Source organism: Penicillium cosmopolitanum, assembly GCF_028827165.1.
Source record: "Penicillium cosmopolitanum strain IBT 29677 chromosome Unknown utg000004l:1.0-4361866.0:1.0-4365735.0, whole genome shotgun sequence".
Classification (NCBI taxonomy): domain Eukaryota; kingdom Fungi; phylum Ascomycota; class Eurotiomycetes; order Eurotiales; family Aspergillaceae; genus Penicillium; species Penicillium cosmopolitanum.
The window spans coordinates 3,664,527-3,682,219 of NW_026622674.1; the positions used below are offsets into that span (position 1 = coordinate 3,664,527).

Consider the following 17,693-nt stretch of genomic DNA (forward strand, 5'->3'; position numbering starts at 1 on the left):
TGAATTTGACAGGTTGTTTCAAGCGTCAGAGTCCTCATCAGAAGAGGGCATTTTTCCCACGCGAGATTCCTCCTCGGAGTCGGAGTCGGAATTGGAGTTGGCGGTGACAATTGGCTGTTTCACGAATTCCTTGGGCCTGCAAGAAGAGCGAATTAATAAAGCGCGATCTATTGTATAAACCAGCGTAGCAGAGAAGAGAGAATGATCCCATACCAGAATGGGGCCTTCCGCCAGGCCTTTTCATCCCGCACAATATTGATAATTTCCGCGCCAATTTTATTGTCCCGTTCCTCCTGTGCCTTGGTGTCGACCAGAAGATATGAACCGCGCTTGATCCAGAAGGTCGATCGAAATCTCGCTGGCAGCTCAGCCAACATTTGTGTCTTGTCTGGGAATTCAATTTGGTAGATATTGTTGCCGGTGCCCTTGAGTCCTCGCACGATGTGGTGGGTTTCGGCCAGTTCATTCGGTGGGAACATGGTTTCCTCGGCCGTAGCCAGGACCTTTCGACGAGGCGGTGCCATTGCGATTTAATTGGCGAGGATTGGCGATTATGAGGGAGCTGCAGGAGTATGTCGAGCTCTTTGGAGGGGTGGGAGAAATTTCCTCGTTGGGCTTATCGGCGGGGCTTCCGCACGATGACAAACTACCCACAAGTTCCCCTCCAAAGAGTCGTGGAGTCGGGGCCCCGCCTAATGGAGAAAGTCCCCGACTTCAAGTTACTTGTAGGATGTTTCGCCAAAGGTGGTCAGATAATGCACTCCTGCAGATTGGAATCACTTGACCGGAGTGTTTTTTCCCCACATTGAGTCAACTGAAGTCCAACACCTCATTCTTTTTCCTCCTTCACCAGATCTCTTTGTTAAGTCTCTAAGCCATCGTTGGCCTGATAAAGCCTTTGCAGTGGTGCTTAGCCCCCAAAAAGATTGGGCGAATATGGCAGCCTCCAGTCTGGGAGCTTTTCTAAAGATCGAGAGTTCCTCGCAGATCTCCACTCCCCCGCCTGCAGTGCGGAAGGATAAGCAAGGCGTCACGCACCCTCCGTCAGATTATGAACTCAATGAGTTACAGCCACACAACAGCGCAACTAAAGTGACTGCTGAGCCAGTATTTTCACCACAAACGGGTGTATCCACGCCAACCCCTACTCCAGGTGTATTGGAAAGCCGTCTATCAACCCCAGACGCCGAGAATGAAGCCATAGAGTGGGTCCCAGATCGAACCAATCCTTCATGGAAAACCAAATGGCGGCTGTTGAGCGTCTGTTTCATCAATTTCGGCAATGGAATGAACGATAGTGCCCCGGGTGCCTTGATTCCTTACATCGAGAAACACTATGGCATCGGATACGCCGTCGTGTCGCTGATTTTCGTGACCAATGCCCTCGGGTTCATCTCGGCGGCGCCAGTTACACATGCCCTGGAGACGAAACTAGGCCGCTCGAAGAGCTATATACTTGCGATGGCGTGTCTGGCCGTCAGCTATGTGGTCATAATCTGCCAGCCATCCTTCCCGGTGGTCGTGACCTGCTTTTTCTTTCTCGGGTTCGGGATGGCTCTCAGTCTGGCTCTTAGCAACGTGTACTGCGCGAATCTAGCTAATGCAACTACAGCCCTGGGCTGTTTTCATGGGTCATATGGTATTGGAGGTACTGTTGCACCGCTTTTTGCAACTGCTATGGTGTCAAGTGGGATCCGCTGGTCGATCTTCTATTCTATTACCTTAGCTTTCTGTCTCTTCAATCTCGCGTTCTCCTCGTGGGCATTCTTCAACTATGAGAAAGATACCCCGGCAGAGCCGCAACGACCTCTTCATCAAACAACTTCTCGTCCTACCAGTATTGCTGGCGAAACTTTGACTCGGGCCCAGATCCTCAAAAAGTCTATCAAGAACCGGACTACCCTGCTTGGTGCCTTATTCATCTTCGCTTACCAGGGAGCTGAGGTTTCCGTCTCGGGATGGGTGGTTTCTTTCCTGATCAGCTACCGAAATGGCGACCCCTCGCGGGTTGGATACGTCAGCGCAGGTTTCTGGGCTGGAATAACAGCTGGCCGGTTTCTGCTCACTCATCCGGCCGCGAAACTAGGCGAAAAGACAGCAGTAGTCTTGATGGTGGCCGGCGCTGTGGCTTTTCAGCTGATGACTTGGCTCATCCCTAATGTCATCGGAGAAGCTGTCACGGTTGCAATTCTAGGTCTTTTGCTTGGAGCTGTGTATCCATGTGCCACGGTGGTTTTTACGAGGCTACTGCCGCGAAGTATGCACATGTCTAGTTTAAGCTTCATCAGTGCACTTGGCAGCAGCGGTGGAGCGGTCTCGCCCTTCTTTACCGGTATCCTCGCGCAGAATGTGGGTACTATGGTCCTGCATCCGATTTGTATCGGTCTGTATGGGGTGATGGCTACTAGTTGGTTGTTGCTGCCGAAGATTTCGAAGAGATCCGAGTAAGGGTCTTTCTGAACTCAGATGTGGCTGTGCATGATTTGATATGCCCACCGGACTTGGAAATATCGGGATGAATCTCGCTCGAGAGTAATTCATTATCATTGTGAGGTGTAGGGGTGATGTAATGCCTGTATTCCCGTTTCGACCGGCTGATGGAGTTGGGCACAGCAGTACATGACTAGCCGAGTCTTGCTACTGTACTTTCCACAATGTTATCAACAAAGCATCAATAAGACCCTATGACTGAGAATAAAAATCGAATAGAGTTGAATAAAAGAAAAGCTACTCATTCGGGATGAAAATTGGAATTAATTTGGAAGCCGGTCCGCGAGGAATAACGCTGTATAATAATGCCCATCTTTACACTTCCTTGGGAGGTCCACTCTACCCAACACACGAGGTTGACAAGTGGGATGGATGACTCTACGATTTGGGGTCAGGTCATTTCAAAGTTTTACGACCACCAAGAAACGAATGATATCGATACAGGTGGACAAGACCATTGTGCGAAGAATGTGTGCAATGTAACCGAGTCGAGTTGAGTCGAGTCGAGTCGAGGGGACTTGTCCATGTACGCGGCAAGGAGAGTGAACGGTCGCACGCCTCAGGCGATCAGCGTGCAGTGACGAGTCGCAGGCATCGTCGTTCTAATTTATTATTTCTTTCCACTTTGTACGACCGACGGCATCGCCGCCATGCTGAGACATTCTGGACCAGATCTCTACCAATCACGACCCCGCGGGCTCGGCTGGGGCTGTGGTCATCGATTGGAAGTTTGGGTGGGTGTTTTCTGGTTGTAAATCTTCAAAGGCTCTTTTTTGTGGTTCAATGGCAGCTTTCGTATTTGTGTGTGTTTCTTTTTGTTTGGTCATTGAATTTCACTGGATGGACTGGGGCCAGGTGTCTCGGAGGAGAATAGTCCTCCATAGTCTAGAATTGTGTGTGGCCAGAGCAGAGGAGGGGAAGCCAAGGTCTCACGTGTAGATGTCACGGTTTTCGCCACAATGTATTGAATTCGCGCCTAACACTACTGGGATTATTTGACGTAACTCGTACTTGTGCTTGTACTTGTAGTTTCCCTTAATATGATCTGCTGAAATTCACTTTCAGCTGGCCCTTATCGTGACGATCCCCGCCTTGTTGCATGTTCCTATGCTAGTACATTTTCCGAAGTGGCATTATCCTTACCGTCATCCTTTTACCCCCCCCCCCTGTCAACAAGAGCCCCGCGAATCCCTTCTCCCACCTACACCTCCCCCGCCCCCCACGGTCCGGCGCAACAACCCAGTTTTGATCCCTCGGACCTCCCATAATGGATGGCGACGAGCTTATTGCCTCGGTCTATCGCAAGATAGAGCGAGAGAAGGCCCTCATCGCCGCCGCCAGTAACATGCGGCAGTCGACCGACAACCCCCTCGTGCAACAGAGAGTCGACGTCAATATCCGTGATGGCCGTAAGAATATCGCCTACCTGGAGGAGAAGATGCGAGAGCTTCAGATTCGCCGGATCGAGCAAGAAGGTGGTGGTTCTCCAGGTCAGCGAGGCGGGCCCGCGCCCCCGCCAAAGGACGGATACTTTGAAGATGAAGCTGGTTATCCTCAAGGTGGCTCCGGTTCGATGCCATCGGGTGCCCCCTTTCCCGACCCTCGCCCATATGCCCCCATCCCCAAGGCGCGCCCTAATTACACCAAGCTAGGTACGTCGCTTTCCTCGAATTCTCTCCCCCTCCATATCTCACCCCAAAATCTGGGGAAATCTCTCGGTCAAACGATCATCTTTTTTGGAGCCATTGGAATGCTGACTAGACGGATGTTTCAGATCTCATCAAGTATGACACCGCTTATCTCGGACCGAAGATTCAGCTCATGCTGTCCCAGCTTGAGTTCAAGCTGAGTGTGGAGAAGCAATACAAGGCGGGTATCGAAAAGATGGTCCGGCTTTATCAAGACGAGGCGATCGGAAGAGTCGCGCGGACGCCGAAAGCCGACGCATCGAGAGTAACCAGAAGATCCAGCTGTTAAAGCAGGCCTTGAAGCGATACGAGGATCTCCACGTCGATATCGAGTCGAACGATGCCGCCGATGGTATGTCACGTTTTGAATAGTACTTATTGACTTTATTGTCTCGGGAACTAACAAAACATAGACGAAAGTCTTAGCAGCCCCAACATGCGCAAGCCATTGACCGGTCTTCTTACGATGCGGATTCATGCCGTCAATGATGTGGATCACGCCGCGAGCTCCAGGTTCTCACGTGGCCCAGAAACCTATATCGTTGTCAAGGTGGAAGATACAATCAAGGCTAGGACGAAACCCAGCCGGACCGACAAATGGGTGGATGAGGCCTTCTCGATCGATATTGACAAGGCGAATGAAATTGAGCTTACTGTTTACGATAAGTCCGGGGATCGCCCCACGCCCATTGGTATGTTATGGGTGCGCATCTCGGACATTGCAGAGGAGATGCGTCGCAAGAAGATTGAGTCCGAGCTCAATAACTCCGGGTGGGTTTCTGCGGATAGAATGGCCGGTGATTCCAGTACACCTCGATCCGATCATCCAGGCTCACCCATGGGCTCTTCCCATGGCAATGGCCCGGGCAGCTTTGGCAACATGGCTATTCCCCAGGGCGCGATGCCGGAGAACCCGAATGCGCCTCCAACAGTGATGATTGACTCATGGTTTGCTTTGGAACCGTTTGGTCGGATCCATCTCTCGATGAGTTTCGGTAAGCCTCATGTGACCTTTCTTGTGACGACCACAGGATGCTAATTCTTTGTTATAGCCAAACAATTGAAGGACCGCCGTCCTTTCGATATTGGTCTCAACCGTCAAGGTGCCGTTCGTCAAAAGAAGGAGGAGGTTCACGAGAAGCAGGGCCACAAGTTCGTCACCCAACAATTCTACAACATCATGCGCTGTGCGCTGTGTGGAGAATTTCTCAAGTATGCTGCGGGTATGCAATGTGCCGACTGCAAGTACACATGTCACAAAAAGTGCTACTCGAAGGTTGTCACCAAGTGTATCAGCAAGGCCAACTACGAAACCGACCCCGACGAAGAGAAGATCAACCACCGCATTCCTCATCGCTTCGAAGGGTTTTCCAACCTTTCCGCCAATTGGTGTTGCCATTGTGGTTATCTTCTTCCATTTGGACGCAAAAATGCTAAACGCTGCAGTGGTATGTTGACAATTATCAGAATTAATTCTTGACAGGACTGACTTTTTTTCCCTATAGAATGTGGTCTTACTTCCCACGCTCATTGTACGCATTTGGTCCCTGACTTCTGCGGCATGTCTATGGAGGCGGCGAACCAAATCCTGGAAACTCTTATTCGTGCCAAGAATCACAACAAGTCTACTTCTGTCAGTTCCGGTCTCAGCGGTCGTACCCTCCGACCAAGCGGTCCACCGCACCCCCCTCAAGACAACATCGCCCTTTCTTATCCCCAAAAGCCTGGCGAGGGTCCCTACGGGGCAATGCCCAGAAAAGCTTCGGCTGAAGCGGTAAGCGCTGCGACTAACTCCTATATGACTCCACAGTCACCAACAGCTGTTGCACAGAATGCTCAGCGCCAACCCCTGCCACCGAAGTCGCCTACCTCTGGGTCCGCTGCCCAGGCTGCTGCCGCCGCCGCGGCAAGTCTGCGTAGCCCTCAGCAGACGCCTAGTATGCATTTGCTCTTATTGTCTCTTTCTCATATCGCCCCTATGCTAACACTCTAGCCTTAGCTGAAATGACCCGACCTCCAGTGCAGCCTCCTCCTCCTCAGCAACAACAACAACAACCTCCTCCCCATGCTCACTATGATCCATCTGTCTATGCCACTTTCCAACACCCACCACAGGCTCAGGCGGTTTCGAAGCCTGCCCCTGTTTCATCGCCTTATGGAATGCCCCCGCCACCGCAACAACAGATGCAGCCCCCTATGCAGGCCATGCAGCCTGCATCGCAACCTTTGCCCTCGACTGCAGCGGATGATATTGCCCCTCCTCAGTCAAAGTCTCGCATTGGGCTGGATCACTTCAATTTCCTTGCTGTTCTTGGAAAGGGTAACTTCGGTAAGGTCATGTTGGCTGAGACGAAGAGCTCGCGGAAGCTGTATGCCATTAAGGTTCTGAAGAAGGAATTCATCATTGAGAACGATGAGGTTGAGAGCACCAAGTCTGAAAAGCGTGTTTTCTTGATTGCCAACAAGGAACGTCACCCATTCCTGTTGAACTTGCACGCCTGTTTCCAGACCGAGACCCGAGTCTATTTCGTGATGGAGTATATCAGTGGTGGTGATCTTATGCTGCACATTCAGCGCGGTCAATTTGGATTGAAGAGGGCACAGTACGTTCACAAGTTGCACAATATTGCGTAATAAATTTCGAAGTTCTAACTTGACATTCTAGGTTCTACGCCGCGGAAGTCTGCTTGGCTCTCAAGTACTTCCACGAGAACGGAGTCATTTACCGTGATCTGAAGCTTGACAACATCTTGTTGACCTTGGATGGTCATATCAAGATTGGTGATTACGGTCTTTGCAAGGAGAACATGTGGTACGGCTGCACCACTAGCACCTTCTGTGGTACACCCGAATTCATGGGACCTGAAGTAAGTTTATCTCCTAAAAAGTATACTCAGCTCAAAAGTCCCCATGTACTGACTATGATGTGCAGATTTTGTTGGACAAGAAGTACGGAAGGGCAGTTGACTGGTGGGCGTTTGGTGTCCTCATTTACCAGATGCTTCTGCAACAGTCTCCGTTCCGTGGTGAGGATGAGGATGAAATTTACGATGCTATTCTTGCAGACGAGCCCCTCTACCCCATCCACATGCCCCGCGACTCCGTTTCTATTTTGCAGAAGCTCTTGACTCGTGAGCCTGAGCTACGACTTGGCTCTGGACCTACCGATGCCCAGGAAGTTATGTCTCACGCTTTCTTCCGCAACATCAACTGGGATGACATCTACCACAAGCGCGTTCCTCCACCCTTCATCCCCACCATTAGCAGCCCTACGGACACCAGTAACTTCGACCAGGAGTTCACCAGTGTGACTCCAGTCCTGACCCCTGTTCAATCTGGTAAGAATATTTTGGATTTAACATTCAATATAATTTTAACTAACCCTTCTCTTCTCTATTCAGTGCTCTCCCAAGCTATGCAGGAAGAGTTCCGGGGCTTCTCTTACACCGCCGACTTTGCCTAATACCGGGTGGTTTTTTAGTCCGCGAAAATTGACTTTTTTTCATCGAGAGCCTAGCGCCGTGTCCTGTCTACTCGACACTGACTCGGTGCGCCATGGTCTGACGCCGTCACGACCGGGTTCTTCTGAGCTTCACGCTTGTGCTTCTATTCAGCCTGCTCTACATACCCATCGCAGCTGTGTGTTTGATCGAAAGTCGGCGTAGACGCTGACTGCAAATCGTTTCGCCAAGTTTGCTTCGTTGTGCCGAATGATATGAGTAATGGGGCAACTATGTTGCTATTGCTTTTTCCCATTTTTTCTCTTTTCTGTCCTGCGTATCTAAATTGCTCTTTTTTGCGTATTTTTAAACGGGCGAGTTCTATTTCTATTTCTTGCGGACTAGTCGATTGACGACTGTTCTACGCCATGCCGGGTCATGGTTGTTCGGGGGTGCTGGTGGCATACGACCACACGAACGGGGATGGGGATGAGGATGAGGATAAGGATGAGGACGAGGGTTGGGGGTGTTTTTCAACAAAAAAAAATCGTGTTGACTGGGGAATGATTCGAAATCGTTTGAAAGACTACGGTCTGTGTGGTTCTCGGTGGAACTGGCGCCGTGTCTGTGGAAAATAGTTTGCAGTCATATTGCTGATGAGTATCTGGTTCCCATGGCTCTGGGCAGGAAATGCAAATACGAACTAATAAATCCTGCACTCTTTGACATTTCCCTGACTTGGATAACTGTCCTGTCGAGAGGTCTCCTTTGACCAGCTTCGGCCATCAAACTCTTTGTCCATCGTAGTCAATAATAGTAGGTTTGGCTTGGACACTCCTCTGCGTCTTTTTTCTTTGTGTGAATCTTCGCTCTACTTGGTGACTTGTCGATTTAATTCTTTGGTTTAGTCTTTCTTTCACCTAATATAACCAATCCAATGGAACATCTTCAATGCTGGTGCCTCCCGACTCCGCATACACAAGGGACTCGAGCCCGAGTCGTTCTCCCTCTTTCCCATCCCCTTTCCCCCATCCACCCTTTGCCTTTGCCCACCACACTCATCCTTCTTCATTGAACATCAAGAGATTCACCACTTAAGTTATCTTCCACTCGCTGGTTGATGGTTTTACAAGATCCAACTCATCCAGCAAAGAGAGTTAGGGCTTCCTCCAGCGCGCTCCTTCCTCGCCTTGTTGCAGCTAAGGTCATCCAATCAACTTGAACGCGCGAGCCCTCCTCCTCGTCTTCGTCCTCGGAACTTGAAAACTCGCTCCAGCTCTCATAGCAGCTCCGTCTCGTCTTCAAAGTCTACTCGGGTCACCATGAGTTCCAAACGAGGCACCCCTCCAAATCTGATTCCGACTCCACCGAGGCATCTTGGAGGCCCGCGTAAACGTGGCAGGGCTCTGGACAGTCCCAGTCAAAGTAAGCGTCAAAAGATTGAGGAAGGACTCAAAAGACCTAGCAAGCCAAAAGCAAAACAAGAAACACGCAAGATTTTGCCCTTGGCAAATCCGCACCGCGTGCGCGAGACGACCCAGATACGATCCAATTCCGTCAAGGCCGAAAGCAAAAGCCCTCCTCGGATCGGTTATTCTACTAGTTCTCGACGAACTGCTGCATCGGACTCTTCTGAACACTCCTCGGGCTCCCAGGATGAGGATGGGAATCGCAAAAAGAAACACAATGAAGATGACGATCCCTATCGAGACTATGGATCACCAGACGACGACTTCGAAATCGAAGCACAATTCGATAAAGAACATGCTAAATCCCAGGCAGGGGTTGAACGAAGAAATCTCGTCAACGAGATTACACAGGAGAAAGCTAGGCGTATGGCTAAAGCAGTGCGAGTTCCGACAAACTCAAAGATGGGCGATGGAGAAAGGAATTTGTACCTTGAGCTTGCTCTACGTGGTTGCAAACCGGTGATGTATCACCACTGGAAAACAGACTTCTCTACGCTACCCGAGTCACTCTTCTCTTCGGAAGAACCACGTGCCAACGAGTTAGAGGAAATAATATTCAAAACAAAGACACGATCTGAGTTCCATGCAATCAAAGCTATGAAAGAACTCCTGGATTTGGGTGGACAGGTCAGAGACTGCGGTATTTTGACAGCAGTTTATCCACCGGAGGTGATAAGAAAGGTGATTGCAAAGTATATTCGCTGGGCTATCGACGATGCCGGGCTCCAAACCAATTCCGACACTCTTCCGTTTCACATCATATACGCTCAACAGCTTGGACAGCCAACCGTCGAGACTGTCACGAAGGTGGTGAAGAAGCTCACAAAACTGGCACTTCAGCACAGAAGCGCATATGAAGGGATCAAGGATGTATACTGGCCTACCTTGGTCGGATATGTTATTTGCGGGCCCATTGCCACTATACTGTCCCTCGATTCAAACCCCAGCTCCCCCGCCTGGGGTGGAGCTGTTGACAAACGAGTGAAATATATGGGTCAATTCGATCTCACCGAGCCCGACCAAGATGTTTGGAACTCTCTCGCCTTGGCTATTTCAGTGATTCACGTGCGGGAAACTATGTTGAAACTTGCTGCTACATATTCAGGCCCTCGGGCACCTTTCTTCCGCGGCCAAAACAGTGATTTTAGTGACGATGACTGATTTTGATTACTGGTTCCCAAATGGTTACTATGGGGAAGAGAGGTGCGATCTGCTGTCTTTTTGTGTTTTGGCGTTCTTTTAAGTCTCCTAGGAGTCATTAGTTGTTCGGCCTCGGTCAAATGAGCTGTCAATTTGCTATTTCTTCAACTTCCAGATGTAGAGATTAGCTTACTGTTATTCCATAGACTCTCGGAGGTTTCTGTCTTATTTTTATCTAGTAAGCTTTAGTTGAATGACTTTATTGATAAGTTGAAGTCCAACCTTGGAACTTGTTGGTTGGGTTTGACAGGCTGCCCAATGTTCAAGTTTCACTACTACAGTATATATTGCCCTCGGCCTCACTCTATCGGCAGGAACCACAACCTCAACTTGACCTTTCAAGTCGCTCAAAATTGACTCGGCTTTAGAAAGGAGAACTAGTACCTTTCATTCTTCTTTATGAACAGAATGCTACTAGTGTTACATGAAAATGGGAGAATAACCTTGGAATGTTGTTCTGAGATTGAATCCAGACAGGCCGAGTCACATGATCCAGTCCGGTCTTGACGCTTTTCACAACATTCACCCCAGACCATCTGCCATATTTAGTTCGCCACAATGGATGCAGCAGAGGACCGTGATGTCAAACTCCAGCGAGCATCTAGTGACCTAGTTTCGGAGTTCTCGGCCAAGCTGCCATCGTTGTTGTGGAAATCTCAAAATGGTGCCCCTCACCGTACCCCACGCAAATGGACACCAGAGTCGAAGGCAGAGAAGCTTGTCAGCCTCGTAAGTCTCCAGGGCATCATCAACCCACATTGAAATCCTCGCAACTGACTCCGATGACAGCTCGAGCCCTTTCAAGAATGGCCACAGCTTCTAGACCCGCATCTCCAGAAGCTGCTGCCTCCTTTAGTGGATGCATTTCTGGCGTATTTGATCAAGCATCGAGGCCAATACAGCGTGCAAGCTGCGAGTAATGCACAGGGTATTGCTTTATATCCACTTCCACGGGCCATATGCAGATTGCTCTATACCTTCTGCAAGGTACGTGGAGTCAAAGTAATCAGCCGGTTCCTGAACAATGAGCCGAAATACCTCGAATCCATGCTACGAGCTTTCATTCAGTGGGATGAAGCTCCGCCCTCAAACCCGGTGGATGATTTTCCGGGGGCCGAGTCACTGAGCATGAAATGGGAAGAACGTTATGTGATGCTTGTCTGGCTTTCGCATTTGCTTCTCGCGCCGTTTGATCTTTCCTCACTATCATCTGACGATATCCCGATCCCCTATGATAATTTGCAACAGCTGGGCAATATTTCATCTCATACCCCGGTGGCTGCCAAATCTCTTTTGTCGGTGGCGTTACAGTATATCAACGCCCCGGGCAAGGAACGCGAGGCTGCGACCGCCCTCCTTGCCCGACTCGTCTTACGCAGAGATATGCAGGCCTTGGGACTTCTAAAAGGCCTCAAAGAATGGGCATTTGCTACTATTCTGCCGGTTGGAGGTGCGGAGCCACCTTCTGTCTACTCCTGCATCGGGGTGCTCTCTTTTATCGCTCGCTTGGGTGGCTCGGGTCAAGTGGAAGATCTCGCTCCTATGCTACAAAGCATGTTTGAACAAATACTCCGAGTGGCGCAGGAGAAGTCAGATATATCTGCAACGATACAGTCCTCTGCGTTGGCCAAGAAGACCGTTGTAAAGATCCTTCGCAACGTAACCGTGATGGCTTTGTCTCTAAGTGAGAGAGGAGACAGTCAGATCACAGATGACCAGCTGTCGAACATCCTGGAAGAGGCTATCGATCACTTCCTCGTCGCCTTGGCAGATAAAGACACACCCGTTCGTTTCGCTGCAAGCAAAGCTCTCAGTGTGATTACCTTGAAGTTGGACTCAGAGATGGGTGCCGAGGTCATAGAGGCCGTTATTGGTTCGCTAGGGGAAAATATACTGTACGAAAAAGACGACGGCACTTTGGTGACACCATTTGAAGCGAGAAAGATCGGGACGCATAGGCTGAGGCGAAACCTGAACGCCGTGGACGCCCAGCGGTGGCAGGGCTTGATGCTTACATTATCCCACTTACTTTTTCGACGTGCACCTCCCATCACGCAACTTCCTGAAATTCTCCAATCTCTTGTGTCTGGTCTTGATTTTGAACAGAGGTCTTCTACCGGAAGCTCAATGGGAACGGGTGTTCGAGATGCCGCATGTTTCGGTATCTGGGCATTGTCACGGAAATACGCAACATCGGAGTTGCAAGCGTTGCAACAGCAAGTTATTCCTTCAATGTCTGGAACAGATGAAGTGGATGTCTTGCAAAAGCTTGCTGTTGAGCTTGTTTGCTCGGCATGTGTAGACCCTTCGGGAAGTATTCGACGAGGTGCCTCCGCTGCTTTACAAGAGTTGATTGGTCGTCACCCCAACACTATCACAGAAGGAATCCCTCTCGTGCAGGTTGTTGATTACCATGCTGTTGCACGGCGATCTCGTGCGATGATCGACGTTGCTAAAGCCACCGCTTCATTAGATCCTATGTACTGGAGCCCTTTGCTCGAGGCATTGATACAATGGAGAGGAATTGCATCACCGGATGCTGAGTCTAGGAGACAGGCGGCGAAATCTATTGGAATTTTGAGTACCCAGCAAAAATTCAAAACCATGACTACGGTGTTTGAACGCCTGCTGCGGAAACTCCCACGAATTCCTCGAAGTGATGTGGAGGCGCGCCACGGATGTTTTTTGTCGATTGCCTCTACGGTAGATGCCTATATCAGTGAATGGGAAGCTGCTCCGGAGATGAGGAACACGTCTGAAGAAAGGAGCGTCGCCTCTCAGGTGAACGGGCTCTGGGAGATTCTGGCGTCCTCATTGGGCCCTGCTGATAAGGACTTGACTCAACAAAATTCCCGGCCTGAGCTGACTGCAGAAGCATCTGCTTGCTTGATCGCCTCACTTTCGCGGTCTATCGTGTCCGCCGGAATTTCTGCGCCACCTGATGCTTTGCTCGAACGATCACTCCAGATTCTTTCGCTCTGCGTTTCCCGAAGCGATGATATTTCCATTGAAACTTCATCAAATGCACTGGCTGCGTTGTTTCCGTTGTTATCCTCAGGCAAACAAAAGGAAACGATTCAAGCATGGTTCTCCCACCTACGTGCTTCAGCAAGCTTACCGAGTGGACGCGGCCAGATTTTAGCGCTAGGTGCTGTTTTCAAGAAACTTGAAGGACATGAGAATCTGCGCCAGAGCATTATCACAGAATTGCTTCGCTATGCAGGAATAGAAGAACCTATTCAAAAGCGAGTGGCTTCCGTGAGATGCCTAGCCACCAAAGTCCTGCCAAACATAGGTATGCTGCCCCTTTATATGGCGGGTAGGAAATAATCCCGAGCTAACAAGATCCTAGTTGCGTCTACGGAGATTGCAAGCAATGTCCTGAACTTCCTTAATGATTATACTACTGACAGAAGAGGTGATATTGGGTCACTTATCCGAGTAGAAGCAATTCAAGCAGCAGAAGTTCTTTTGAAGCAAAACGCTGGGGTGTCACCCCGCTCGCAAATTACCCAAGACTTGGTCGGATGTCTCTGTCGACTTGCATCTGAAAAGCTTGACAAGGTTCGATTACAGGCTTGGATTTGCCTACAAGGTTATTGGGAATCATCCGATTTTCCCAAGTTGCAAAGGTAGCCATGCCTCTAGTGGCCCTATCAGTTCGATGAGTGCTAACTGCGAAGTAGTAAATATGAGCATTTCAGCCAAGTATCCTCTCAGAGATACTTTGATCAGCTGTTCACTTTATTTTCCATTGACTGGCTACGCCTGCCTTTCCTGAAGGGGTTGGCTACATCAGCAGTGGCAGGCTCTGACGGTCTTGTGCGAGCAACTAGATCAGCTTTGATTCAGTTTGTCAATTCCCACAGATCTACCGAACGTCAAAGTGTCTTGGTCACCATACTGCAAGATTTGGCGACTGTTTTGACGGATACTCTTCAAGACGATCGCTATGCAATTCCGACTGTCGATTTTATCTCATTTCTCATAGACAGCTATGCAATTTCCAGCCCAGAGCAACAAGACCCGATCTTTCGACAGGTCTTTATTCTCGTTCAGAAATCACATTTCCGCTCCTCCAATATTTCCCGCATCGAAGCCGCGGTTAAAGTATACGCTGCTTTATCCAGACTGGGGCCATTACGAGCAGATTCTTTGAAAAAGTTGACCGGGCTGTTGCTTCATCCTTTCCCAAGGGTAAGTGTGTCTATTCATAAGTGATTATACTAATATGCTGACGGATTTCTGCGCTTTCATAGGTTCGATCGACTGCAGCTGAATATATATTCATTCTGACCGATTCCGAGACAGTCAGATATGAGAATTGGTCGGAGCAACCGAAGCAGTTAAAAGAGAAAGTAGAAGGTCTGCGGGCCGAACTACTTCCTGTGAATTAGCCTAGTGACACTGGATGTATTTTTTTTACAGCAGCTCTACCATGATATCCCTTCAAGAACGTACCTGAGAAAATATGGAAGCAGTAGACCAAAAAAAAATAGAGAAATAAAGTCAGAGATAACGGGGTAACAAATATGATCGACAAAAAAGAATGCATCATCCGTGAATCGAACACGGGCCTCGTCGATGGCAACGACGAATTCTACCACTAGACCAATGATGCTAGTTGATGTAAAGTGGTTCCAGCTTTGTAATCATAGGCCTGCAAAGTCTTGGCTTATCGCAACCTCCGTCAAAGGAAATCAGAGCTCAACCGCGCTCACAGCTTCCGGAGCTCATCTTTGTCGCAACCATGGCGACCGAAGGTATATCTACAGGTGGCATTCCGCCTAATTCTACGTGAGCCTCCCGGCATCATCCCTCTTTTTGTCATCCACTAACATCCTCTTGCAGTGTCTACGTACGCAGTCTATCCTCCTCCTCACCCACCATTCCCCATTCCCGATCCCCTCGCCGCCGCGGACCATTGACTGACTTTCCTGAACATACAGATCCGGAATTTGGAGGAGTCAATCAAGGTCGATCAGCTAAAAGAGGCTCTTGAAGAGATCTTCTCGGAGTTTGGCAATGTGCTCGAGATCGTCGCGAAGGCCAACCTAAAGGCCAAGGGCCAGGCCTTCATCGTTTATGACAGCGTCGAAGCGGCCACCCGCGCCATCGATGAAGCCAATGGATTCGATCTATTTGAGAAGCCTATGGTCCTGGATTACGCGAAGACCCGAAGCGATGCTACTGTAATGCGCGAGGGTGGCTCGGACGAGCTGGAGGCTCACAAGCGGAAACGTCTCGCCGAGAAAGGTGAATCACTGCTCTCACCCTAGTGTCTTATCCCACTTTCAAGAGACGTACATGCTGACTATCATCCTTTCTTCCACTTAGAGCGCCGACAAGCCCATGATGCGCTCGAAGCACAGAAGAAGCACAAGCGCCCCGCCGCTGCGGTCCCCGACAACGTACGCCCAGCCAAAACCGCAAAGGGCGCTGGTCTCAAGCCTACATCGGGCGCCACTGCTGCTGTTGTACCAGACGAATATCTTCCTCCCAACAAGATTCTGTTCTTGCGGGACCTGCCAGATGACGCTAGCCAAGAGGGTCTTTCGGCGGTGTTCGGTCGTTTCGACGGATTCCAGGAAGTCAGATTGGTGCCAGGTCGCAAGGGTATTGCATTCGTCGAGTACGATGCCGAAGCTGGTGCTATCAGTGCAAAGGAGGCTACCGCAAACATGCCTATGGGAGAACAGGGCAAGCCAATCCGCGTTACCTACCAACGACAGTGATCGCTTCTGTGATACATACGCCCCAAAACAACCTCTTACTATTCTTTTTTGGCGTTTGGAGGGTCCTGCCTATCACTTATGTATTTGCAATACGGAAGAACTGAACTACTGTCTAAATGAATCGCTGCCCGCATCATTTGGGCCCCACTTTCGAATGAAGTCAAGAATATGTATTTCCGGAAATAAAGCCAAGTAGCTAAAGCACATAAAACACAGGTTGGTAGTCGAAAAAATTGATACAGATGCGAAGTCAAATGCCAGTGGGGACAATAGTCCGAGATAAATGAGAGAGAAATCAGGGCGAGGGGGCAAGGCTAGAAGATAACATCATTGTCTTCCTGATCACCAAGAACATCAGTCGCCCCAGGTTCCTCGGCTTCTGCAACTGGCGGCGTGCCGTTTTGCGCTGCCTTCTCGGCCGCCCTTTCTCTGGCAGCTAAAATTTCCGCATCTGCAGCGGCGTTGTCCCTCTGTTTCTTGTTCGAGACCTTCTTTAAACGGTAGAATTCTTCCCGGTCGAGCTCGTCAAGTTCGGAGTTGATGTCTTGATATGTATTAGCGGGGGCCTGTTCAATGCGATAGGGAGGGTTGCAAACATTTGATGGTATTCTCTGTTCGAGGAATGATGACGTGCTCGCTTTGTAAACGTTAGTTGATTCTGCCATGCGCCTTGCACATTGTTAGATGATTGATAGCTTACATGGCGTTGACTGTGATGGTCAAGAATTAGTTATCATACTAGCCACAGTACAATGGAGTAGACTTACCTCGACGATTGACGACCTTAATAACCTCATCAAGAATCAAGAAGGCAGTCTGGAGTGGTTAGCGTAGCTCATATTCGAACGATTGCAACTCTGAATACCTGCAGACTGGCCAACTCCACCAGTGTCTCCACGGCCCGCGCGTATGTCTCTCGGCAGCGTTGAATCTGCTGACCACCCTTACCAAGACCAGTCAGGCCGAAGTCATTGACACCTTCTTCTGTGTAGCTCTCGAACTGAGGAAGATAAACACCCGAGACGTTCTCATTCTTCGCTCGTACACGGAAGCGAGCTTGCTTGGCCGATTCTTGGATCTGATAACCGATATCTCCACCGACAGCATAGCTGACTTCAGCTAGGGAAAAGGCCGCAATCTGCATGACCCGTCCCATCTTTTGTTTGGCCTCATCAATGCGCCGTGTGATCTCTGTGCCCCATGATTAGCAGGTGTGGGGTGTGGGGGGTTCTCGGGTTGAGCTGAACTGGGATGCCGTACCTCGGAAACGCCTGTTGAAAGCGAGAGATGTTAGTTATGGAGCTAGGCCTAGTTAGAGGACAATCCGATGTACATACTTTGTCAATGCTTCACTTTTCCGCTTCAATAAGCTGTGGCCTACCTCCGCCCCCTTCAGCTTGGCTTTCATCAACCCCAGTGACTGGCGAGTCGGAAAGACTGGTTCTCGGCCCTATCAATAGATTGTCAATAAACAAAGAGAAGCTTCCAAAGGCATGAGAATAGAACTTACCACGGCACCCGACATGACGACGGCTTTGAATTCAAGGCGTTTACAATTAGCTTAGGGTATGCGGCCACGCATTGATATGACGCCGATAAAGCTCCACCGCCCACTCGAAGCGGAGGAATCTGGTCACGTGAGTGCCATATGACTTCGTCGTTTCATCCTTC

General features: G+C 49.7%; 6 protein-coding genes across 6 annotated transcripts; 4 read left to right on the top strand and 2 right to left on the bottom strand.

Annotated features, from left to right (window-relative positions):
* Window positions 1–18: 18 nt before the first annotated feature.
* Window positions 19–524, bottom strand: N7509_002783 (putative eukaryotic translation initiation factor eIF1a-like protein; the record flags this gene model as incomplete). Its single annotated transcript, XM_056627420.1, has 2 exons — window positions 19–136; window positions 214–524. 2 exons carry the CDS (start codon window positions 522–524, stop codon window positions 19–21), a joined length of 429 nt encoding a protein of 142 aa, XP_056493215.1.
* A 412-nt stretch (window positions 525–936) lies between these two features.
* N7509_002784 (putative MFS efflux transporter) lies at window positions 937–2,448 on the top strand (the record flags this gene model as incomplete). Its single annotated transcript, XM_056627421.1, has 1 exon — window positions 937–2,448. One exon carries the CDS (start codon window positions 937–939, stop codon window positions 2,446–2,448), a length of 1,512 nt encoding a protein of 503 aa, XP_056493216.1.
* A 1,309-nt stretch (window positions 2,449–3,757) lies between these two features.
* On the top strand, window positions 3,758–7,641 carry pkcA (protein kinase c; the record flags this gene model as incomplete). The annotated part of the gene is made up of 11 exons (XM_056627422.1): window positions 3,758–4,142; window positions 4,265–4,377; window positions 4,443–4,530; window positions 4,592–5,173; window positions 5,231–5,626; window positions 5,684–5,952; window positions 5,989–6,115; window positions 6,178–6,781; window positions 6,844–7,045; window positions 7,111–7,516; window positions 7,580–7,641. 11 exons carry the CDS (start codon window positions 3,758–3,760, stop codon window positions 7,639–7,641), a joined length of 3,234 nt encoding a protein of 1,077 aa, XP_056493217.1.
* A 1,299-nt stretch (window positions 7,642–8,940) lies between these two features.
* On the top strand, window positions 8,941–10,248 carry N7509_002786 (uncharacterized protein; the record flags this gene model as incomplete). The annotated part of the gene is made up of 1 exon (XM_056627423.1): window positions 8,941–10,248. The coding sequence occupies one exon, from the start codon at window positions 8,941–8,943 to the stop codon at window positions 10,246–10,248; it is 1,308 nt and encodes a 435-aa protein (XP_056493218.1).
* Window positions 10,249–10,845: 597 nt separating this feature from the next.
* N7509_002787 (uncharacterized protein) lies at window positions 10,846–16,022 on the top strand (the record flags this gene model as incomplete). Its single annotated transcript, XM_056627424.1, has 9 exons — window positions 10,846–11,016; window positions 11,077–13,582; window positions 13,640–13,919; window positions 13,974–14,484; window positions 14,547–14,675; window positions 15,011–15,084; window positions 15,139–15,145; window positions 15,237–15,543; window positions 15,625–16,022. The coding sequence occupies 9 exons, from the start codon at window positions 10,846–10,848 to the stop codon at window positions 16,020–16,022; spliced, it is 4,383 nt and encodes a 1,460-aa protein (XP_056493219.1).
* A 314-nt stretch (window positions 16,023–16,336) lies between these two features.
* On the bottom strand, window positions 16,337–17,547 carry N7509_002788 (H(+)-transporting V1 sector ATPase subunit D; the record flags this gene model as incomplete). The annotated part of the gene is made up of 8 exons (XM_056627425.1): window positions 16,337–16,566; window positions 16,619–16,659; window positions 16,723–16,732; window positions 16,790–16,838; window positions 16,888–17,213; window positions 17,283–17,293; window positions 17,360–17,472; window positions 17,533–17,547. The coding sequence occupies 8 exons, from the start codon at window positions 17,545–17,547 to the stop codon at window positions 16,337–16,339; spliced, it is 795 nt and encodes a 264-aa protein (XP_056493220.1).
* Between the last annotated feature and the right edge of the window lie 146 nt (window positions 17,548–17,693).